The 25,095-nt window shown below is 43.9% G+C and overlaps 2 protein-coding genes and 1 long non-coding RNA gene across 4 annotated transcripts; 1 reads left to right on the top strand and 2 right to left on the bottom strand.

Annotated features, from left to right (window-relative positions):
• The first annotated feature begins 222 nt into the window (after positions 1–222).
• LOC115206098 (endonuclease domain-containing 1 protein-like) lies at positions 223–2,064 on the top strand. Its single transcript, XM_029772688.1, has 3 exons — positions 223–738; positions 986–1,142; positions 1,492–2,064. The coding sequence occupies exons 1-3, from the start codon at positions 442–444 to the stop codon at positions 1,884–1,886; spliced, it is 849 nt and encodes a 282-aa protein (XP_029628548.1). The 5' UTR covers positions 223–441; the 3' UTR covers positions 1,887–2,064.
• On the bottom strand, positions 2,053–12,070 carry LOC115206094 (TRPM8 channel-associated factor homolog). Of its 2 annotated transcripts, XM_029772682.1 has the most exons (9): positions 12,025–12,070; positions 9,743–9,847; positions 7,349–8,004; positions 6,088–7,079; positions 5,738–5,832; positions 5,362–5,575; positions 3,771–4,007; positions 2,980–3,317; positions 2,053–2,797 (listed from the first exon to the last, which is right to left on the bottom strand). In XM_029772682.1, the coding sequence occupies exons 3-9, from the start codon at positions 7,978–7,980 to the stop codon at positions 2,555–2,557; spliced, it is 2,751 nt and encodes a 916-aa protein (XP_029628542.1). In that variant the 5' UTR covers positions 7,981–8,004; positions 9,743–9,847; positions 12,025–12,070; the 3' UTR covers positions 2,053–2,554. The 2 variants fall into 2 exon arrangements, with proteins under 2 accessions (XP_029628542.1, XP_029628544.1); XM_029772684.1 differs by lacking the exons at positions 9,743–9,847; positions 12,025–12,070 and adding an exon at positions 8,643–8,724.
• A 1,068-nt stretch (positions 12,071–13,138) lies between these two features.
• On the bottom strand, positions 13,139–14,440 carry LOC115206100 (uncharacterized). The gene is made up of 2 exons (XR_003880741.1): positions 13,888–14,440; positions 13,139–13,363 (listed from the first exon to the last, which is right to left on the bottom strand). It is a non-coding gene; the product is annotated as an uncharacterized LOC115206100 (long non-coding RNA).
• Between the last annotated feature and the right edge of the window lie 10,655 nt (positions 14,441–25,095).

Here is a 25,095-nt window from a genome sequence, read left to right as displayed (position 1 = left end):
CTCACTCTGGAGAGACAGACGGCCTGACAGAGCAAGTCAAGTTCTCCTCACATCAACGTTCTCCTCACCACCAATGAAATACAGCGAAAATACAGCATAACAAAAGTTGCAGATAAACAGAGTACACACAGCAAACGCATAACAGCTGGTCTATGTCACATACACACCACCTGAGAGAACCATGTACATTTGGATCTATCCAGTCCCTGTAACCTTCAAGTGTCAAGCGGGCAGAGATAGAGGAAATGAGAGTGTAACAAGTGGAAAAGCAGGTTAAAAGGGGCAGTGCTGGTTAAACGGGCTATACGGGTTCAACCATTGGGCTCTACTTCAGAGGCACAGCTTGGTGCTGGACAGGTGAGTGGATAGACACAGCTAGTCGTGACCAGAGAACACGAGGAGAAAGCAATCAGCTAGGAAGTAGGAACGTCCCATCCAATAATGTCGGTCCCGGTTGCTCTGTGTGTTCTCCTGGCTGGAACCCTGTCCCTCGTTGAGGGGGACGTGGTGGCCAACTTCGAGGACATCCCGGAGTGTGTTGAGTATTTCTACCAGGGGAAGGTACCGGGCTGGGGTGCTGCCACCCCCGGCGCTGCCCGCCTGTGCCAGCGCTTCTACAACAGGTACCACTTTGCCACGCTGTATGACACCAACCACCGCATTGCTGTGTATTCAGCCTACCGCTTCCAGCCCAGCAACGGAGGAGGCAGGGAGAAGCGCTGGTTTGTGGAGCCACAGGTGGGTCATGAGAACAGGGCAGATGTGTCTGTGGCTAGAAACAGACATGCCATAGGACAGTCTCCTCAACAACTCACATCAATAACTCTACGTTGGTGACCCAAATTCAAAAACGCAGATTGTCGCCAAAATAAATTGGGGAACATTTTTTATTAGATGCCTAAAAAGTTGAGAAAGATCAATGATATTTTATGTTTGAATTGCTCTGAAGCTTGGGGTTGTAACAGCAGTTTACTGTCCCTCCCAGCTCGTGAACCTTACGTGGGGTGCAGAGATGAAGGACGGGTACTGGCTGGGGAAAGATCACCCTGGGGTTTACCTGGGCGAGAGACAGGCACTCAATGAGGATTACACCCACTCTGGCTTCGACCGCGGCCATCTCAACCCCAATGGACACCATGCAGGTAGTCTACTCCACAATACCGGCTCTGCTTTGAACAGATTTCATGCAACAACATTTCAATTCCAATGTTGTTAGGATTCTTAGAATTGTTTCTTAGTTCAGTGTGGACTACTGTGATGGTCAACTATTGAGCTGAAAGTTAAGTACAAGGTAAACCCAAGTTTATATACACAACCCAGCAAACACACAACGCTGCCTCAAAGTTGACTCCAAGTGGGCCTCAACATGCCATTGCTACTTTGTAACATTTACTAATTAATCTCATGACAAATTATTAAACCTACAGTATATTCCTCCTCTTTCTCTCTCCTTAATCTCACACGGTCACCCCCCTTCCTTTCCTCCCCAAGTCCCCAGTCGTAACGCCACCTTCACCCTGACCAACGTGGTGCCCCAGAACCCCAAGCTCAACCAGAACGCCTGGGTCCGCCACGAGTCCCAGCTCACCGACCTGTTCAAGGCCCAGTGCGCCCAGGCCTACGTGCTGGTGGGCGCCATCCCCTCCACAGACAACTGGATTGTCAAGGACAACGTCCGACGCGTCAATATCCCAGAGTACATCTGGAACGCCTACTGCTGTGTGGACAACAACGGTGAGCCTGTCCGTAGCGGTGGCGCCACCGCCCTCAACACCGAGCAGAACCGAGTGGACCAGCGCTCACTGCTGGAGCTCAACGGTTTCCTGCAGCAGTACTCCAACGCACCAGTAGGGGAGTTGTTTCACAACAACTGCCAGGCGCACTGAGACACTGAGTAGTATCTCCCACTCATGGGTTTCTAATCATGATTTGACAGTGGCAACGTGAGCTAAAACTTCAGTTCACATATCAGTATCAGTCTTTCAGCCAAGTCAAGTGCTTCCTACTGTGAAAATGACATCATGAACTACAGTGGATAAATAAAGAACTATGTTTGGAGAGATACATCTTTTATTATTCTTTATATATGCTTTCTAGGAATAAGTGAGAATAATATAAAGTATATAACAAGAGGTACATTTCTTTAGCTTTGTATACAGTATCAAAACACATGAGACTTCAGAATAAGGTGCTTTACTGTGCACGTAACTACATTTGAAATGAAAGTTCCTGTAAAACATCCAACTTATTATAAATAAGGCACTTGCAAGGACTCTTCTGAAGTTCACTAGAATATACAACTGCATTTATAGCCAACAATAGACCCCCAATCTCCTCAGCCAGCCCTTTGTGATGACTTCAAAAACCATTACAATTATTTATTTCTTTGCACAGCAGACACAACCATGATTCTTGCAGTAGCATATCTACACCAGGCCAGCAAACTCGTAGTCACCACTCCTTTACCTTAACCCATCACCAAACGGTACCTACCCTTCACCAGCAATCCCTGACCTGTGACCCCCCAATATAAGTGGGTGACCTCCTCTATAGTTCAGCCATACTGGGTCATAGGGTGGTCGCTCCACACCAGCATGTTAGAGAGCTTTTCCTCTGTAGCGGGCTCAATGGGCCAGCCCCAGGCCTTGAAGAAGGGAGCCAGGTTCCTATTGACCGTAAGGGAGAAGGTCTCAGCATACAGGTTCATCTTTCCCTGGTTGTCTTTGGGTACGTTCTGCATGGTGTGGTAGGCAGCAAACACCTTCTTGAAGGCGTCCCAGCCAAACTGGTCCTGGAGCTGGTGGGAAGGAGGACGACAAAGAGAAACTGCTTACACAAACTCAACCCGAGATAGTCACTTTTTTTAAGCATCTATATTTTCCTATTGGTCTTTCACAAGCACTAACTGTAGGGTGTGTGCACAACATACTCTGCAGCAGGGCGTACTACACAGTATACATCACTAGAATCTCCTGTCACCTGCATGTAGGTCTCCAGTGCCACCCACACGGCCCAGCTGGCCAGATTCCTGCCCCCTTTAGCGTACCCCTCGGCACGGCTCTGTCGGTTGGCCAGCACCATGTTGGGGTGGGCCTGATCCCGTTTCACCCCCAACACCTCCTCGTGCACGTACACGGACCACAGGTTACACGTGCACTCAGTGGTGTGCGAGGGGAACTCCCAGACTCCTCTCTGCTGGTTGTGGCCCAGCTCGTGGATTGCTCCCCACAGGCCCGAGCTGCGGGCTGCCTCAGGGTTCACCAGGTCTGGGGCGGAGCAGGAATGTATCATGATAGGGTAGCCTGCATGCATGAATCCTGTGGGTGGGGGGAGAGGGTCAGCTCAATGTCTGGATACTTGCAGGGCAGAGGTTGTGCAGTCCACTCCAATACACTCTTTAAAAAATGGTTCTATATAGGTTTCTATATTGAAGCAAAAATGGTTCTACCTGGAACCAAAAGGGTTCTCCTATGAGGACAGCCGAAGAACCCTTTTTGGTTCTAGATAGAAGCTATTTGTCTAAGAGTGTAGGTCACTCTTGCGTACCACACGTTTTCTACAGCACAACAACTCGCTCCCTTAGAAACTGTATAGTGACTGTCCTACCTGACTCAAAATACATTTTTTAAATATTTGGGTCAATGTCTTTTCAGATAATCTCTCTTTTCCTGTTCATATCCAGCAATTCCACAATCCCTAGTCCCCTACCATAGTCAATTCCAGTCATGACAGTTTGTCCATGCTAAGAAATAAGAGGAACAGACGCTGACCATGGGAAATCTGGACGTCGGCCACAAAGCGCTCCTTGCGGGGGAACTTGGCGGGGATGGAGGCCAGGTCAGCTACCCCCCTCATGATGTCATCCCAGAGAGCTGCCACCAGGTCAGGCCGGTCCAGACCTCGGACCACGTCAGAGTGGACGGTCAGGATGACGTTCTCAAACTCCATCTCTGCCCAGGGGGAAGGGGCAGTCCGCAGAACTGCCCAGTCTGCAAGTGTGGTCATGCCTAGAGAGGAGAGAGGCAAGGGTTGGAGGAAAATCCTGGATCATTTCACTGAATTTATTATTTTCACGAAGTGTTATGACTAGGCTGTGCACATCTTCATAATCAATCATGAAATCCATCGGTCTAGCATAGGTGAGCAACATACCATTAAATGGCTGTCACAGTTTACGTCGGTGAAGGAGGACCAAAACGCAGCAGGTATGAGTAAGCTCATCTTGAGATTTATTAACTCCAAAATGAACTTAAAAATAACAAAAGAGAACGAACGATAAACTGACAGTCCTGTAATGTTGACACACACACACTAAACACGGAACAATCACCCACAAATAACAAACACAAACACACCCTAATATATGGGACTCTCAATCAAAGGCAGATAGACAACACCTGCCTTCAACTGAGAGTCCCAACCCCAATTAACCAAACATAGAAACAGACATACTAGACTAACATAGAATACCTGAAAACCAAACAGTGCCCAAAAACCCCGGAATACTTAAACCAAATGCCCCTTCAACAAAACACACCACCCCGAACCACATAAAACGAATACGCTCTGCCACGTCCTGACCAAACTACAATACTAATTAACCCTTATACTGGCCAGGACGTGACAATGGCCTTCAAGATGAATATTACCAGACAAACATTTGGTACAGTGTGATTTCCTACCACAATGATGAGTAGCACATTGAAAATCAATTCTCATAACAGCAGGGAGTTCAGTTTTAGTAACATAGCTGCAATTACACAGTATCTGAGAGCATCGCTGTTCTAAGCGTAGTGTATCTCTGTATTCTACAGATGTTTCACGCAGAACAAAGGCTCTGTCATTTCCTCTTTAATCTGTGGCAGCCGTCATCATCGTACATTCAAAATGGCAACAGCGAGCAGGAAGCAACTCAATTATGTATTAGGAATACATGAATAGCAGATCAGAATACATGAATACAACTCTGGGAAATGAATTAAAAAAAGAGGTGAAAAGATACATTTTGCCTGGATGAAGTCAAAAGGCTCCCAGACAGAGATATTGTAAATGAGGGGGCTGAATGAAGTAATGTACTTTGTTCTCTTTATGGTGTATGTACTTTGTGTTATCTTTTATTCACCTGTTATTCATCCAGGTTAGTCTCATTGAAATACCCTCTCTGTAACACTTTCTATGAGGCACGCACATATAATAATGGCACACTTGGCGCATTATAACACTTGCTATTAGCCGTTGTGAGTTATAACAACTCATAGTTGTAACACCCTTGTAATACATAACTTGGCTGCATTATAAGACTAAAGTGTAAAATGCATCATAGAGCCCCACCTCCCTCCCTCTCCCACCCACCCAACTTACCAGTCTTGTAGTAGGGGGCCGGCACAGCCCCCTGAATGATGACCTCCACCCCCTCCACTTGGGTCTGAGGAGGGGCGATGAGATAGAGGAGACCGCCCCACAGGTTCCACACCTGCATCGTCTCGGAGTCTATGGGGAAGCGCTCATGAACCACTGGCGCTCGCCTCAGCTCGTTCGAATTCCCAATGTTGTCAGTCTGACAGCCTATCTGGACCTGATGGTAACCGGGGCATCAGTCAGTCAGTCAATCAATCAATCAATCCACAAAATGCTTTTGCATCAACATCTAAAGGGCTTGATCTCAAAACAAATAAAACATTATTTGATTCATTAGACTTTAGAATGATAAGACATAACAAAAAGCAGTAATGGATACCTTCCAGCCCTGGTTGACGATTTGTGGTGGCATGGCCATGTACGTCCTCATCCCAGGGTAAAGGTACAGACCAGTGCTGAGCCACTCCTCTCCTCCTAAGGCAATGTTCAGCAGTGGTTATATTCAAACACAACTGTATAGAATAATATTGAGTGTATGGTTAGAAACATGTATTCCCACACTAACCAATGGGCTTGCACATAAGCAGAGTAGCTATGGCAAAAGGTATTTTCTTGCACCCGTTTTAGCTAAGCCATTACTCCTGGTGTTTCATATTGCTTCCCAAGACTAAACCATCTCCATTAGACCCATGATCCTCCATTTTAGAGTGCAAATGAGAGCTAACTGACCTGCTGTATTGCAGTTGATCCTAACCCTGGCATTGGACAAGGCAGGCATCATGGGCTGGTCCTTGATCAGGTAAGGCAGTAGGGCGTCTGGATCCTGGCACACCTTGTACACCTCCGCGCCAACACTGAGCAGCAGGTGGTCCTTGGCGCTTATCACCGGGCAGCTGTGGCACACCTGGGGGAGGCCCGTCTCCTTCAGCACGTCAGTGAGCATGGCCACCACCGAGGTGTACGAGGCACAGTCGTGCGCCCGCATGTGCAGGTAATTGGCGCAGTCGTTGCCAAGCTTCTTCAGACCCGCCTCCTCATGCTCCGTCAGCGTCTCGCCCTGGGTCACGTGGCTGGCAAAGCGGCGCAGCAGGTGGCGGAAGTGGAAGCCCTCGGAGCAGGTCTGACCCGGGACTGGGGCCTTGTAGCAGCCTGCGTCCAGAGTGTTCTGCATCAGGCTGAGGCCCATCTTGTTGAGGATGTGGTTGCCTGCGTACTCTGTCATGGTGTTGTGGCCCGGATTTGTCTGGGCCCAGTACCAGGCGTGGCCCCCGATCAGCAGACCCCCGCCCTCGGCCACAAAGTCCTGGATTTCATCGGCCTGGGCGTCGCTGTAGGAGGTGCAGACGTAGACGCTAAGCTCCTTCCTGAAGCCGCTCTTCTCACAGGGCAGGCCCGACTTGCTCAGCAGGGTGTGGGCGGAGCCAAGCTGGGGCACGACGCCTACCAAGCCGTTACGGCCCTCGTCTAACCAGCGCACGGCATTGAGCATGAAGGGGGACATCTGCTCTCGGCCCAAGTATCCCTCGTGGGTGATCACGATGACTCGGCCCTGGCCGTAGTATGCCCCGGCCAGAAAGGCCCTGCCGTCCTTTGTGGTGCCGATGGGGAATGCGAGAGGGCCGTGTACCAGCACCTCTGAGAAAATATACCCGCCCAGGATATCAAACTCAGTCACGCCCTCCAGCAGGAACTCCAGGTCATCCTTGAAGTCCTTGCCTATCCTAGGGAAAGAAGAGAGTGAAAGGGTAGGTATGATTTGACAAGAGAACTTAGACACATAAAAATACCTCAAATAACCCACTTTTTTTTTACATTTATTTAACCAGGTGATTTCTGGAGTTAAATAAAAACCCTTCTTTGTTTTCTTCACACCTGGTTCTAGGAGGTGATGAGGCACAAAATAACACCATGTACACATTTCCGTTTTACAACAGTATCTCTATATTAATATGCCACCTTCTCTTCTCTCTATGAAGTGCCCAATACTTACGCCACAGCCAGCCAGTTGGAAGGGATCTGTGGAGGCACAGGGAGAGTACCCAGCTCCCCAAGGTGCTCCGAGAAGTAGATGCCAGCCACGCTGGAAACCTTGTTCCCAGGGAAACCCAGCAGGGTGTTCTGTTTGGGGTGTTCCTCCGCCCAGCTCCACGCCTGACCAGCAATCAGCAGCCCGCCCCCCACCTTCAGGAACCCCACCAGCTCCTTCACCTCTGGTCCCACGCAGTATGCATCTGTCACATACACTCCCAGGCCCTCGCAGAAGCCCCCCACCTTGGGTTGGAGACTGGAGTGGCTGAGGTTGTCGGCTAAGGCCTTACAGCTCTGGTGGACTCCCACGGTAGTGCTGTCACAGGAGGAGCCTGTCAGCCAGGTAAGGGCATTCTCCACTAGGGTAGGAAAGGCGGTGAGGTAGCCCTCGTGGCCCAGCACCACCACACGGCCTCGGCCGTAGAATGAGGCAGCCATCAGGACCTGGCCACAGGCGTTCATGGCCAGTGGGAAGGCTTGGTCGCCGATCAGAACTAAGTTGCTGGGTATGTTTGGTCCGCTGAGGTCCAGCTCCTTGACCCCCCTCATCAGGGCAGTGTAGGCATCCTCACGGGACATGTTGGTTTGGGTCATGGCTTAGTCAGTAGGCTGACGATCCTGTAGGTGGTGGAGAAGAAAAAAAGGATTTTAAAAGACAGATATGTATTAAACAGTATAAGTACTGGAGGCTGACAGTCCATGTACATGCATTTAACTCTTTAAACCGGGGGTCGGCAACCCGCGGCTCTAGAGCCGCATGCGGCTCTTTAGCGCCGCCCTAGTGGCTCCCTGGAGCTTTTTCAAAAATATGAAAATGGAAAAAGATGGTGTGAATATATTTTTATATATAAATATAATTTATTATCCAATGCTGTAAAAATGTGTATAATAAATATTTAATTTCAACATTTCTGTCAACGAAGATTTACTTCATAGAAACACACGTTTCTTTCAGCTCTGCGTAGTGCCAGACAGGTGGCTGTTGCAAAAAAAACCGGAGGGTGTGTCATGGGCCATGGATCCCAAAGGGAAAAAGAGAAAGATGGCTGAGGAGAACAGAGGATTCCACAGTTCTTGGACCGAATCATTTGCTTTCATTGCCAATGCGGAAGGATTGCCTGCATGTTTGCTTTGTAATGAGAAGTTGTCAAATAACAAAAAGAGTAACGTGGAAAGACATTTCCATTCTTCCTGACAGTTATAGGAACATGAAGAAATATGCATTTGGAGTATTATCCATCTTTGGATCAACATACCTGTGCGAGCAGATATTCTCAAACATGAACTACATAAAATCCAAATACCGCACCCGCCTCACAGATGAGAGCTTGCAGTCCTGCGTGAAGATTAAAGTTACATTTTACATGCCCGATGTTGAGAAGCTGTCCAGTGATGTCCGAAAACAGAAGTCACATTAAACGGGTAAGAACACAATCCTGTCATAGGCACATTTTTAGTAACAAAGTGGCTGTTATTATAAAGTGATTTCTGATTTTTGTCAGTATATATTTGGAATGACACATAGGGATATTATTGTGTTTTGTTGCTCAGGTCCGAGGATGGCTGCATTGTGTTGTGCGTGTCAAAAGAGAAGAGGTGCTGCTGCACATTTGCAGAAAACTAAAGAGAAGAGGATAATGCACAGAAATCGAACTTAAACTGTATTTTAATTTTATATACTTTATCTTTTCAAAAGGCTGCTGTTTTATTGCACTCTGTCTGTTGCCCAGATAAGGGGGAAAAGAGAAGAGGATTGTATCGTATTATTGAGGATTGAAAAGGACTGCATTTTATTTCCATGGGGAGGTCTGAAATTACAGGAGGCCTATTATGCACGTTGCACATTTTGTTTTTTCGAATCCTAAAATAAAAATGACATCAAAAATCGGATTTCTGTATTGTATTTCTATAATTTCATCAATGCAACGAAACATAATACATTAATATTATAATGGAAGTTAAACTTAAAGCACCATCGTACAGCAGAGTAGTCACGTGGTGCGTCATTCTCTCCAGCGCTGCATGTAAAATAAACGTTTAATCATGAATGCTCATTATGTATTTGTAGCCTACTTATCATTTTGATAGTAGGCTAATATAGCTAATATAGACACTTACAGCATGTGTTGCCTTCATTATAAGGCTTATATAAGGCTTTACATTTTTTGCGGCTCCAGACAGATTTGTTTTTTGTTTTTTTGGTCCAATATGGCTCTTTCAACATTTTGGGTTGCCGACCCCTGCTTTAAACTGTTGCTATGACAAAAACAAGTTTCTGAATTTTACGTTGCGGTAATCTCTACAACAAAAGTATGATAAATAGTTCAGAACAAACGAAGGCATCTGTAAAACCTACCTAGATACAAAGGAAAACCAACCGCTGAAGATCAGAATCAAGAGGAAAATGGAGTTCAGAGCGAGCAGAGCAGCAAGCTGTGTTACATTCCACTTAGCATACAGTCTGAATGAAGGGAATAAAGAGATCATCATATCAGCAAACCAAGCGAAAGGAAAGGGGAGGGGTGTGTGTGTGGCCAATGACCGGCAACTGTGACCTGAGCAGACAAGGCAGGGCAGGGGAAAGGGAGGCATCTGTGAGTCTGTATGAATAGCTTATAGCGTGCTCACATGGGTGGAGTCCATCAGATACCAGAAGGGTTAATGCTTATTTGTTTTATTTATTGCAAAAATAACAACAATAATGTTAATAAAACAGTTATGATCGGAATTACAAGAATAAGCATAATTACATTTACATTTTAGTCATTTAGCAGACGCTCTTATCCAGAGCGACTTACAGTAGTGAATACATACATTTCATGCATTTCTTTTTTTTTTTTGTACTGGCCTCCCGTGGGAATCGAACCCACAACCCTGGCGTTGCACACACCCTGCTGGCGTTGCAAACACCATGCTCTACCAACTGAGCCACAGGGAATGTCATTTAACATCATCAAAGGTAAACTTAGGGAATTCTGGAGATTTTATACACAACCATTCATGAATTTCAAGCCATTGTTTACTAGAATGGCGGCATGAAAAAATAAATGCTCTATAGATTCTGAATCAGAGGAACAAAAAAAAAAGGCATTTTGTCAAAATGTAATATTTTGTGCAAGAAATCATTAATCTTATGTAAGAAAATATTCAAAAATTGGTTTCTTTAACTTTTGGGATAACTGGACAATTAAGGTAAAAGGTAGTCGTTTTTAACCATAGCATGGGTTGGTCACTTCCATAGCAATATATTGAATTATAATCACCAAAAATGACTTAATTAACTCCCAATCGTATCCACTTATTGTTGAATATTTTATCCAAATGGTTCAAGTCATTCATTTGTAAACTTAGAAAAGAGGGAACAACCTCATAATATAACAAAGTGTTCTTAATAAGTCCAAGTAAAGGAAGTGGAATTACTTTGCAAACCTTAAATATATTCTCTCTGACTAATATTAACCTGAAATTTACCAATGAACTCATCAAACGGCAGAAACTCCCCAGTGTTGTCTAACAAATCACATACAAAAGTAATACCCTTGTCAAACCAAAGGCCTTTGAAAATGGATTTCCTATTCATTTTAAAATGACTCTATTATTCCAGATCAATGTTTTGTGGAGTGAAAAATTGTGCGTGAATATCATTTTCCAGGCAAATACAATTTGCTGGTGAAACTTTGACAATTTCACAGGTAATTTGGAGGGTTAAAGTCACATTTCATTAGGAATTCTCAAGTCCACCAAGTTTATTAAATTGACTGTTAGGGATATGATACCACATAGAAATAGGATTAGACAGACATAAATTCAACCATTTCATTCTAAAAGTACCCACTAACGACTAAAAATCAATAGCCTGTTAACCTCCACGATCTTGTCTTTCACAAATTGAGATTTCTGAATATAACGTGTTGTATTCCTCCAAACAAATCTAAATATTACAGAATTGACTTTAAAAAAAAATGTTATTAGAAGAAAGAAAAAGGGACTGACTTGGGTATATGATTCTAGATAAACAATCAGTCTTGGACAAAATAATGCAACCCAAAATTGAGATATCGCGTTGCAGCCACTGACTTAATGAAACTCTTATGGAATTAATCCTATTATCGCTGTTTAAAGAGTCTCTATCTGAAACGTTTGGCATAGACATGGGCTAGTAACTTATAGCCAGTTGCCAACAATGTAATTGGTGTCCAGGTAAAAAGAGTCATTCTTTGGTTTGGGAATAAGAACTATTAGTCCCTGTATCAAAGAAGGTGGTAAGATAGCATTAACAATACCCTCTTTGTAGACCGAAAGCAATAACTCTCTAATATCAAGCCAGAAATGTCAATAGAATTCAGGAGTCAGACCATCCGGTGCAGGAGATTTACCTATAGGCATTTGTTTAATGGCTTGGTCCAACTCAGTCATATCTATATCAGAATCACAGTTTCTTAAACCTTTCTTCTATAGGCTTAACAGAGTTATTAACTGAAACCAAAGAAAAGGAATCCAAGTCGCCTTCCGAAAGATGAGATTGATACAGCGTACTGTAGAAAGAGTGTATTTTCTTATTAATCACTTCAAGATCATCAGATAGTGTCATTTACATAAATGGATGAAATACTATTCCTAGCCTGTGTTTTTTTTAACCTTTCTCAATCGGATGAAGGCACCTTGTGCCTTATCGTTGTATATGTCGTCCAGTTCACATTGGCATTTAGCAAGCTTGGCTTTTTCATCTTCATTTAAATCAAGTTTATTGCTCAGCCTGTTAATATCAACAATAATAATATGTGCTTGGAGAATCTTTTCCGAGCTAGCAGAATCGAGACAGGTCTCTCTGATAAGAGTTTTAGACTGTAAACAAAATGAGTCATTCTTTAAAAGAAGAGTTAAATGTCCAGTATGCTTTAGAAAATCTTGTATTTATCGAAACAAAAGGAAAGAATAATGGAACAATGGTCTGTCAGAGGAGCTGAGGAAATACTACATTCACTGACAAGATCCATAAGACTGGAAGATACCAACCAATAATCAATTGTACATTTGAATTGTCTGTACCTAGTTGTAGAGTTAAACCAAGAAAAGTTGGATTCTGAGAATGCCAAATATTGGAAAGTTGAAAGTTGGAGCAGAAATGAAGAGTTAATTTACTACAACAATATGTCACGATTCTCTAAGACAGAACACAGAAGCAGACCAGGACAAGGTGAGTAAAATGAAGGTGAGTATTTATTGGTAGTCTTGATGTGTAAATAGAATAATCCAGGAGACGGAGCAGCAGCGGAGGTGAGTTGATGAGAGTGAATAGGTTGATCCAATGATGTCACTGAATCCACCGACGGCCAGGCAAGGGAGTTGAATGTTCCGGGAGAATGATTGTAAACAGTAAACGGGAGTGAGTAACCGGCAACAAGTACAGAATAACAAAACAAACTCAGGAAACATGAGGCTGATACGCTGGCACGATCCGGCAGGGAATGGAAGTCAGCTCAGCGGGTAATCAAAGGTTCTCCCGCCTAGCTTCGTCGCCTGGCAACCAGACAGGGTGCGTTCAGGAACCTCAGACAAAAGACAAAAAAAAAGTCAGCTCAGGCAGAAAACAGACACAGGAAGCGGGATTCCTGACACAATAGGCTGAATGCTTGGTGGGATACCTATCCATCCAGTCATCAGGAACAACATGATCACCTCCAACAATAATGATATCTGTTGAATATTTGTTTTTAACTCAGTTAAGACTTTACTAGATATTAGAAGATACTTTTTTTTTACTGTATGTTATAACCATACATATTTACCAATATGTAACGTGACCCTTTATATTCAAAAACAATAGATATCCAGTGACCCTCATCATCACACCTGCTTTCTCAAACTGTACCTGGAAAACGTCTGAAAAGTATTGCCACACCAGCAGAATGAGATGAGCCATGGCTAAAAATGATCTTGTCACCACATTTTAAGTCAGCATCTGAGGAATGTGTCTCTAGAAATAAAAAACAATTGGCCTTTAATGAATCTTTACAAAAACTAAAAATTGCCTTGCGTTTTATATTGTTACGTAAACCCTTGGTGTTCAAGGATAAAAAGGAAAGATAAATATTGAAGAGTATCCTAGAAAAAGAGTTAAATAAACAGGGACCCTGAATAATATTAAAGTAGCATATGCCCATCAAAATTAACTTGACGAACAGTAACGACCATACAAAGGAAAATAAATGGATAGATCGTGTAATAACACATCTTATATCAATAGTTTACATCTTCAATTAAACTCTCAAACTTTAAATAAATACATATCTGAAGGCTAATCAAACCATATTAAAAATAAATGGAGATGTACTTACATAATAATATCGATCTTGAAACAAAATGACGAACAAAAACCCCACTTAGTATGCTTACGTTGGTTAATGCTCACATCCAAAACTCGCCACTGCAAACATTACCGCCCTACGCAATATCACCTATATGCCGTGTTCAGATAAACGATTGCATGAATAAACTCACCAGTTGAAAAAGTATACGGCTTCAACTCGTAAAGCGTGAATCAGTCAGTCACGTGCCTCCACCCTGCGGCGGTCAATGACAGCAAACCCCTGGTGAAAGAATGCTTTTACCACCTGCGTCTCTCCTCATCGACTTGTGGCCACAGCTTCGCACGGGCATCCCTGTCGCGCTTGCTCAATTCTTCTGCAAAGCGCATGCCTTTCTCCCTGCAGATCGGCGCCAGCTTCGCAGCTCTCCAAACCTCGTCTCTCACGTTCCTCAACCGCTCAACGCAAACATAATGATGACCTGTCTGTTCTTCTCCTTTCTCTTGTTTCCGAGACTGTGTACAACATATACCGCGATGTTCAGGGTAGCAGAGTGATATGGAACAAACGTCCCAATAATGACAAGCACAAGCCCTCTGATATTCTCACCATCAGTTTCAGGTAACCGTTCAGTCTCAGCCCCCATCTGCGCTTGTATCGGTCCTGTTCAGCACTGGCTTATGCGCAACTCCTTGTTTTCTTTTGTCAGGGCATCAATGTAATTTTTCAACAGTGGTGTTACGTTCCCCAGTTTCTGTGTTGTGGTTTGTGTATTATCATGTATGTATTTCAGGAAATGGATTCCTGAAATTCTCTACGAGCAGCTGATTGGTCAATCAACATTGATGATTGGAGAGCTGACCCCGCCCCCTCGTCAGGACGCAGCTGTCTCCAATTACTAACTTCTTCTGAAGCTATATAAGCCCCAGTTCTGTTGCTCAGAAAGAGAGATGACTGCAGAGAGATATTTGTTGGGAGACCCAGAGATAATGGTTGAGAGTTATAGCATGTTGGTGGTTGCTAAGACATTTGGTATGTACTGTGTAGTTGTTGCTCAGAGAGAGCTTCTTTAATGTCCTGAGTTAATAGTTTTCCCAGGGGAAGGGGAAGGCACCTAGGGTGTGCTTAGGCAAGAGGCCCGCGGGCATACATATACCCGTAGTAATTTATTGTCTATGCACACTAGGAAAGACCTGGGCGGACCATCCCCTGTATTTTGGTTAGTGCACCAGGTGGTGCTAGTTAGGTAAGTAGTGGGTAGGCAGGTAAGGTAGGAGAGGGGGCTTTGATATTTACTTTCTTTGCTTTGGTTCCGTCCAGCCCCTTTTCCCCAACTTACCGCGTGAAGGAATACATTCCCAGTAAACGGTATTCTCTGCCTTTTTGTCATCCTTGCTCACACCTACACTTCCATACCTTTTTCACACCACAGAGAGTTAAGTTGTAGCAGGGTGTTGCGTTCCCACTTTCTAGAGGCGTGCGTAACATAATGGGGGCTCATCCGGGATTCCATTAAACCCACCGAACCCTGCTGCACTGAGCTCTCTGTGATTTGTGATTGAAGTGTGATGGTAGGTTGTGAGTTTGGGTGACTAGTTTAGTTTGTGTGTTCAGTGGACTTCTGTGTACAAGATGGCTGCCTCAGCCATCCAAGTTTTTTTGAAGCGCCCTCTATTGATTCTTTGAGGTTTTGGAAAGCAGACCTTTTAGCTGTAGCTGACCATTATGGGTTTGTTATCCCTGAGAAAGCCCTAAAGGCTGAGCTTTTGGTGCTAGTCAGGGAGGGTTTAGTGAGAACACATTCTTTCGTTGAAAGATGATGAGGGAGGCTTCAGGAGAGGAGACGGGTAGACCTTCCGACGCCAAGTCGGCGGACAGGGTGGAGGAAGGGGTTGCTCGTACCCCCTTTACATTGCCCCGATTCGATCCTTTATCTTCTGCTTCAGGTTGTTCAGGCGGGACCGCTAGGCTGAAGGTTAGGCTGGCCCGGTTAGAAGTGGAGCAAAAAGATAAAGAGAGACAGATGAAGTTTGAACTTGAAATTAGGAGAATGGAAATTGACAAGGAGGTGAGGATCCGACAACTGGAGCTAGACGCTGGCTCCAGTGCGACTCCACAAGCTGCTTATCATCAAGCCCACTTTGATGTAAGTAAAAATATAGCTTTAGTCCCTCCATTCCGAGAGTCGGAAGTTGATTCCTATTTCTCTGCTTTTGAGCGTGTGGCCGCTGCGCTACATTGGCCACCCGAGGTTTGGCCGCTCCTGCTACAATGTAAATTGTCTGGGAAAGCCCAGGAAGTAGTAGTTGCTCTCTCCCTGGAAGACAGTTTACAGTATGATATAGTTAAAACTACTGTGTTGCGGGCTTATGAGTTAGTGCCTGAAGCTTATAGACAGCACTTCAGGAACCACAAAAAAACATCTCAACGTACTTTTGTTGAGTTTGCTAGGGACAAAGAGTCTCTGTTTAATCGCTGGTGTTCAGCCAGCAAAGCTAACACCTTTGCTGATATTCGGGAGTTGATGCTGTTGGAGGATTTTAAAAGCAACCTCCCTAATAGAATTGTAGTTCATTTAAATATACAGAAAGTGGTGACGTTGGCCCAGGCAGCAGTGTTGGCAGATGAGTACGCTTTGACACACAAGACTGTCTTTGGTGCACCTCGTTTTGAAGGCCGAACGATTACGTCATCAGTGCCTCGTTCAGGTCGCTTTTCCTCTGATAACCCTAAGTCTTTTCATGAAATCCGTGAATGTTTTTACTGTCACCAAAAGGGTAATGTGATTGCGGACTGCCCGGTTTTGAAAAATAAATCGAAACAGTTCCTGTCACCAAAAATGAAAAGTGTGGGTTTAGTCAAGTCTATGGCTCGTCCGTTGGACCGAGATATTGATTCAGCATTTGAGAAACCGGATCCTGTCTATGCTCCGTTTATATCTGCCGGTTGTGTTTCATTAACTGGAGAACAAGCTGATCAAAAGCCTATACGAATCTTACGAGACACCGGGGCGGCGCAGTCAGTAATCGTTACTGATGCTTTACCCTGGTCTCCTGAAACGTATTGTGGCTCTCATGTCATATTACAGGGGATAGAGACAAAAACAGTACCTGTACCATTACACTGGGTCCACTTAGTGTCAGACTTGGTATCAGGATGTTTCTGTGTTGGTGTAGTGTCTACACTGCCAGTAAAAGGAGTCACATTGTTACTAGGGAATGATATTGCTGGTGGTAACGCCACTCCTGTGTTAGAGGTAGTAGACAACCCAGAAATCAGAACTACAGATGAGAAATTGGTTCAAGCATTTCCACATGTTTTTCCAGCTTGTGTGTTAACGAGGGCACAATCTCGCAAGCTAGGAGATGTGGTGGATTTGGCCAGTTCCATTTTTGAGAAGGTTGAGGTAGAAGACAATGCACCGAGTATTCCTTCTGAAATGCCGACAGTTTTTACCCCCGTAAAACTAAGGCAGGGGAAAGCGAAATCGCGCCCCAATTACTTGACATTCTTTTGTCTGTCAACCCCGAGAAGGTGATTGAATGTCAAAAGGGAGACATCAGTCTTCGCAAGTGTTTTGCTTCGGTAATTTCCATTGAGGAAGCTAAAACTAAAGAGACTGCCTACTTTATGGAAGCAGGAGTTTTGATGCGTAAATGGGCAGCTCATGACACCGTTAGTGACTGGCGTGAAGTGTGTCAAGTGGTTGTTCCTACACCGTTCCGACAGCAGGTGTTGTCACTCGCCCATGACCAGGCGTGGTCCGGACACTTAGGGATCACGAAGACTTATAACCGAGTCCTTCGACATTTCTTTTGGCCAGGTTTGAAGTCTGACGTTGTCCAATTTTGTAAAACATGGCATGTATGTCAACTCACTGGGAAAGCGAATCAAACAGTTCCTCGTGCGCCGCTCTGCCCGATTCCTATGGTGGGGGAACCGTTTGAAAAAGTGATAATTGATTGTGTAGGTCCATTGCCGAAAACCAGGTCAGGTAACCAGTTCTTACTAACAATAATGTGCAGTGCTACTCGATACCCAGAGGCTATACCTCTCCGTAAAATAACGGCTAAGACTGTGGTGAAGGCACTTGTGAAGTTCTTCTCTACGTTTGGACTCCCTAAAGTAATCCAAACTGATCAGGGATCCAACTTTATGTCAAAGCTGTTCTCTAATGTGTTAAAGACGCTGTGTATTTCCCATCAGGTCTCCAGTTCGTATCATCCGGAGAGTCAAGGGGCTCTCGAACGCTGGCATCAGATGCTGAAGGCAATGCTACGCAAGTATTGCATGGATACCAGTACCGATTGGGATGAGGGGGTGCCCTTTGTCCTATTTGCTATTAGGGAAACAATACAAGAGTCCTTAGGGTTCAGCCCTGCTGACCTTGTGTTTGGACACACCCCACGGGGTCCGCTAAAAGTTTTGAAGGAGCATATCTTATCTCCTACACCCAGTAGCGCCCCTAAAAATGTGTTGGATTATGTCAGTAAAATGCGGGAGAGACTGCACGCTGCATGTGCGTTAGCCCAAAAGTCTCTCTCCTCTACTCAAAAACGCATGAAGTTGCATTATGACAAAAAGGCTGAAGGCCGTTCTTTTGCACCAGGGGATCAAGTTTTAGTTTTGTTGCCAATCCCTGGCTCATCTCTGTCAGCACGTTTTTCTGGACCATATCTTGTGGAAAAGAAACTCAGTGACACCAATTATGTGATAAAGACCCCAGATCGGAGGCGTTCTTCCCGAATGTGTCATGTTAACATGCTGAAAGCATATGTGCGTGATTCTCCCAACAGCTCCTCAAGTAAGCCGGTCCAGTCCGCCGTCTCCAGTGTGGCTGCGGTGGTGCTGAAGCCTGGCTGGGATCTAGAGGAGGATAAGGAGGACGGGTTGGAGTTACGCCATACGCTACAGCAGTGTGAACGCTTATGTAATTCAGAGATGCTGAAAAAGTTACCCTCTCAAATGGAACATTTGGATAAAGATCAAACTAAGGATCTTGTCTTATTGATAAACAGTTTTCTCACTGTTTCAGGATGTTCCAAGTCGCACGTCCATCTTGGAACATGACGTGGATGTGGGGAACGCTGTTCCTATAAGTCAGCATCCGTACCGGGTTAATGCAAAGAAAAGGGAAGCAATGAAAAGTGAGGTAGCTTATTTATTACAGAATGACATGGCGAAACCCAGTAACAGCTCCTGGAGTTCTCCGTGTATTCTTGTTCCTAAGCCTGACGGTACGTCTCGCTTATGTACGGACTATCGTCGAGTAAATGCCGTTACAAAGTCTGATTCTTTTCCTCTACCTCGCTTAGATGACTGCATTGATAGAATTGGCTCTGCTGCTTACGTTAGTAAATTAGATTTGCTAAAAGGTTATTGCCAGGTGCCTCTGACCTCTCGAGCTTCTGACATCTCGGCTTTCGTTACGCCAGAACTTCGTACAATATACTGTGATGCCCTTTGGAATGTGTAATGCACCTGCTACTTTTCAGCGGCTAGTTAACATTGTGTTCGTGGATGTGCCGAATTGTACAGCTTATCTTGACGATGTGGTGATTCATTCGGCTACTTGGTCTGATCATCTCGCCTCCTTGAAAAGTGTGTTTCAACGGTTGTAGAATGCTTCTTTAACCCTCAATTTGGCCAAGTGTGAGTTTGGAAAGGCTACAGTGACTTACTTAGGGAAACAAGTGGGACGAGGTCAAGTGCGCCCAGTAACTGGCAAAGTGGAAGCAATTGTTGCTTTTCCTGCTCCCACGACTCGCCGCCAGTTGCGCAGATTCCTGGGGATGGTAGGTTACTATCGTACATTCTGTAAGAATTTCTCGACGGTAGTAGCTCCCCTTTCATCTCTGCTTAGTCCGAAGGTACCATTTAAGTGGTCCCAGGACTGTAACTATGCTTTTGAGTCCGCTAAAGCGCTACTTTGTAGTGCCCCAGTGCTTGCGGCCCCCAACTTTGACAAACCTTTTAAGTTGGAGGTAGACACTAGTATAGTGGGGGTGAGTGCGGTTCTCTTGCAGGAAGATGAAGATGGAGTGGATCGACCCGTCAGTTTCTTCTCCCGTAAGTTCAACTCATGTCAGTCAAGGTACTCCACAATTGAACAGGAAACGCTGGCTTTATTGCTAGCATTACAGTTCTTTGAGGTATATGTGGGTTCCAGTGCCTTGCCTGTAATGGTCTTCACGGACCATAATCCTTTGGTGTTCTTGAAACAAATGTACAATCAGAACCGACGCCTTATGCGGTGGGCTCTGATTGTACAAAGATATAATGTACAGATAGCCTATGTGAAGGGCTCGGCAAATGTGGTTGCCGACGCTCTATCACGGGTTTAATAACTGGGGATGCGTTGGTTTTTGTTATTGCAAACTCTGTTTGCATTTTTTTGTGGTGGGCGTGTTACGTTCCCCAGTTTCTGTGTTGTGGTTTGTGTATTATCATGTATGTATTTCAGGAAATGGATTCCTGAAATTCTCTACGAGCAGCTGATTGGTCAATCAACATTGATGATTGGAGAGCTGACCCCGCCCCCTCGTCAGGACGCAGCTGTCTCCAATTACTAACTTCTTCTGAAGCTATATAAGCCCCAGTTCTGTTGCTCAGAAAGAGAGATGATTGCAGAGATATTTGTTGGGAGACCCAGAGATAATGGTTGAGAGTTATAGCATGTTGGTGGTTGCTAAGACATTTGGTATGTACTGTGTAGTTGTTGCTCAGAGAGCTTCTTTAATGTCCTGAGTTAATAGTTTTTTCTCAGTTTGTTGTGAAGACATTTGGAATATTCTGTTTCATTTGTTCCCAGGGGGGAAGGGGAAGGCACCTAGGGTGTGCTTAGGCAAGAGGCCCGCGGGCATACATATACCCGTAGTAATTTATTGTCTATGCACACTAGGAAAGACCTGGGCGGACCATCCCCTGTATTTTGGTTAGTGCACCAGGTGGTGCTAGTTAGGTAAGTAGTGGGTAGGCAGGTAAGGTAGGAGAGGGGGCTTTGATATTTAGTTTCTTTGCTTTGGTTCTGTCCAGCCCCTTTTCCCCAATTTACCGCGTGAAGGAATAAATTCCCAGTAAATGGTATTCTCTGCCTTTTTGTCATCCTTGCTCACACCTACACTTCCATACCTTTTTCACACCACGGAGAGTTAACCTGTTTGGGCTAGGGGGCAGTATTGAGAATTTTGGGAAAAATATGTTCCCATTTTTAACTGCCTCCTACACCAACTCAGAAGCTAGAATATGCATATTATTTTTTCAGGTTTGGATAGAAAACACCCTAAAGTTTCTAAAACTGTTTGAATGGTGTCTGTGAGTATAACAGAACTCCTATGGCAGGCAAAAACCTGACAAGGTTTCATGCAGGAAGTGGCCTGTCTGACAAGGAGTCGTGCGTCTTGCATCTGTTTATTGAAGAGTAAGGATCTTAGCTGTAACGTGACAATTCCTAGGGCTCCAATAGGCTCTCAGAACCCGGGAAAAACCTGAACGATGACGAGGCGGCCTCTGGCTGAAACAGATTATCGCCTTTGGTAAGTGGCCGATCAGAGGACCATTGAATGAGGCGCGTGCACGATTTGCCCCCGTGGAGAAATTTCATTCGGCTGTTTAGGCTCATTGCAGATTCCCGGTCGGAATATTATCGCTTTTCTACGAGATAAATGGCATAAAAATTGGTTTTAAACAGCGGTTGACATGCTTCAAAGTACGGTAATGGAATATTTAGACATTTTTTGTCACGCCATGCTCGTGACCGTGATGTAGCATTCTGATAGTGTCTAGAACTCACGAACAAAACGTCGCTGTTGGGATATAACGATGGATTATTTGGGACCAAACCTACATTTGTTATTGAAGAAGAAATCCTGGGAGTGCATTCTGACGAAGAACAGGAAAGGTAAGAACATTTTTCTTATAGGAAATGTGATTTTGGTGAAGGCTGAACTGGGTGGGTGTCTAAATAGCTAGCCCGTGATGGCTGGGCTATGTACTTAGAATATTGCAAAATGTGCTTCATCCGAAAAGCTATTTTAAAATCGGACATATCGAGTGCATAGAGGAGTAATGTATCTATAATTCTTAAAATAATTGTTATGCTTTTTGTGAACGTTTATCGTGAGTAATTTAGCAAACTGTTAGTAAATTCCCCGGAAGTTTGCGGGGGGTATGCTTTTTCTGAACGTCACATGCTGATGTAAAAAGCTGTTTTTTGATATAAATATGAACTTGATTGAACAGACGGGCATGTATTGTATAACATAATGTCCTAGGTGTGTCATCTGATGAAGATCATAAAAGGTTAGTGCTGCATTTAGCTGTGGTTTGGGTTTATGTGACATTATATGCTAGCTTGAAAAATGGGTGTCTGATTATTTCTGGCTGGGCACTCTCCTGACATAATCTAATGTTTTGCTTTCGTTGTAAAGCCTTTTTGAAATCGGACAGTGTGGTTAGATTAACCTCTCTGGGGTATGTGGGACGATTTCGTCCCACCTACGTAACAGCTACTGAAATTCCAGTGGCGCGATTTTTGAATCGTTAGAAATACTATTACTTCAATTTCTCAAACATATGACTATTTTACAGCTATTTAAAGACAAGAATCTCGTTAATCTAACCCCACTGTCCGATTTCAAAAAGGCTTTACAACGAAAGCAAAACATTAGATTATGTCAGCAGAGTGCCCAGCCAGAAAAAATCAGACAGCCATTTTTCAAGCTAGCATATAATGTCACACAAACCCAAACCACAGCTAAATGCAGCACTAACCTTTGATCTTCATCAGATGACACACCTAGGACATTGTGTTATACAATACATGCATGTCTGTTCAATCAAGTTCATATTTATATCAAAAAACAGCTTTTTGCATTAGCATGTGACGTTCAGAAAACGCATAACCCCCGGCAAACTTCCGTTGAATTTACTAACAGTTTGCTAAATTACTCACAATAAACGTTCACAAAAAGCATAACAATTATTTTAAGAATTATAGATACATTACTCCTCTATGCACTCGATATGTCCGATTTTAAAATAGCTTTTCGGATGAAGCACATTTTGCAATAATCTAAGTACATAGCCCGGCATTACAGGGCTAGCTATTTAGATACCCACCCAGGTCAGCCTCCACCAAAATCACATTTCCTATAAGAAAAATGTTCTTACCTTGCTTGTTCTTCATCAGAATACACTGCCAGGACTTCTACTTCAATAACAAATGTTGGTTTGGTCCCAAATAATCCATCGTTATATCCAAACAGCGACGTTTTGTTCGTGAGTTCTAGAATGCTTCTTCACGGTCCTGCGCATGGCGCATTGGCGTGTCAAAAATGTCTAAATATTCCATTACCGTACTTCGAAGCATGTCAACCGCTGTTTAAAACCAATTTTTATGCCATTTATGTCGTAGAGAAGTGATAATATTCCGACCGGGAGTATGCATTGAGCCTAAACAGCCGAATAAAATTTCTCCTCGGGAGCGACTCGTGCACGCGCCTCATTCAAAGGTCCTCTGAGCATCCACTTACAAAACGCGATAATCTGTTTCAACCTGAGGCTCCCTCGTAAACCTTCAGGTTTTTCGCGGGCTCTGAGAGCCTATTGGAGCCCTGGGAATTGTCACGTTACAGCTAAGATCCTTACTTTTCAATAAAAAGATGCAAGACGCACGACTCCTTGTCAGACAGGCCACTTCCTGCATGAAACCTTGTCAGGTTTTTGCCTGCCATAGGAGTTCTGTTATACTCACAGACACCATTCAAACAGTTTTAGAAAATTCAGAGTGTTTTCTATCCAAACCTGAACAATAATATGCATATTCTAGCTTCTGAGTTGGTGTAGGAGGCAGTTAAAAATGGGAACATATTTTTTCCAAAATTCTCAATACTGCCCCCTAGCCCAGACAGGTTAAGGAGAGTCTTGTCTTTAAATAGCTGTAAAATAGTCATGTTTGAGAAATTGAAGTAATAGTATTTCAAACAATTCAAAAATCGCGCCACTGAATTCAGGTGGCTGTTACGTAGGTGGGACGAATTCGTCCCACCTGCGCCAGAGTAGTTAAGTTGTGGCAGGGTGTTGCGTTCCCTCTTTCTAGAGGCGTGCGTAACAAGTGGTGATACCCTTAATGCCTGCTACATTCAAATCTGTCGTTTTGGAAACGTCTGCAATTTAGAGGGTCTTTTTATGAATCCTCTCATTAAAGCCATTCAACCGAATAGCTTGTTCGTCAAATGTCTTGTTTAAACCCTGGATTGCCTTCGTTGGTGATAGGCTGGGGTGGTTGAGTCTTACTTTCAATTACTTTCAACAAAATGATCATATCTCCTCCTAGCGAATTTACCAAACAAACTTAAAATCAAAACTAAAATACATGCCTGCCAACAGAGCCGCTAGTCTCTCCATGAATTAATATCCTAAAGCTAAGCGAACCAAATTCTCTTCCTCTCTACTCCTGCTGGCCCCCCTCCTTTCTTCCTGCTACTCCCCAACCCTCAAGGTTTCAGCAGTGTAGGGGAGGATTTCTCCGTCTGCCCTTCTATCTACCTGTCTCCAGCTTTTTCTCATAATATGGGTTGTTTCCAAATATTGACTAAATGTCTCATTGTCTCCTTGGTTGCACTCCTGAATTTTAGAAAAATCAACCTGTCTAGATATTGCATATCTACTTAAATGTATCACAATACCCTCAATGATCCTAGATCACCTACAGATGTCATATATCCCTGTCCTGTTGACCCAAGTCTACCATTATTAAACTTATTCACAACAAAATATAGTAATACTATTATATCAATTCCACAGCCTTGTTGTGTTACATCTCTTACACTGCTTTCAACAACAGCTGACTTCCTAAGGGGAAAATAAACTTATCTAGATCATGTAAAAAATACCCCTGCTACTGGTCAAAATATTTTCAAATAACATAATCAGATCAAAATGACTAATCTGATTTACTCCACCAAGAGATTATTTTACCCTTATTGTTCTAGGAAAATAGACTTAAGGAAGCCTACCCTTAGTCTAAGGCTTTGCCCTTTTAGTCCTCTCATTGGTTGAAATTATCAATTGTGTCTAAGAACTTTAACTCCATCATAATTATCAGTTCTACAAATTCCCTTAAAATCAATATCACCAATGACCTTAAATTCACCATCCAAATGGCTTTTCAATGTGGCTGATCAGACCACACAGGGAAGCCACCAGAGGGGTCAAAAGTCATACCACCCTTTCAGAAGCGTGTTTCTTACTACATTAAACAAATTAAAGCTAAGAACTTTATCCACATTTTGTATCCCAGGTTCCCAGAACATTCCCTATCAAAAGAATTTCACGTGTTTAATTAAAACTCAGAAAACAAACTTCCAAAATGCCATGTGTGTACCCCTTTAACCTCTCT

The sequence above is a fragment of the Salmo trutta genome, chromosome 13 (assembly GCF_901001165.1).
Source record: "Salmo trutta chromosome 13, fSalTru1.1, whole genome shotgun sequence".
In the NCBI taxonomy this organism is placed as follows: domain Eukaryota; kingdom Metazoa; phylum Chordata; class Actinopteri; order Salmoniformes; family Salmonidae; genus Salmo; species Salmo trutta.
The sequence above is the reverse complement of the archived record's forward strand: the minus strand, read 5'-3'. Positions and strand labels throughout refer to the sequence as shown.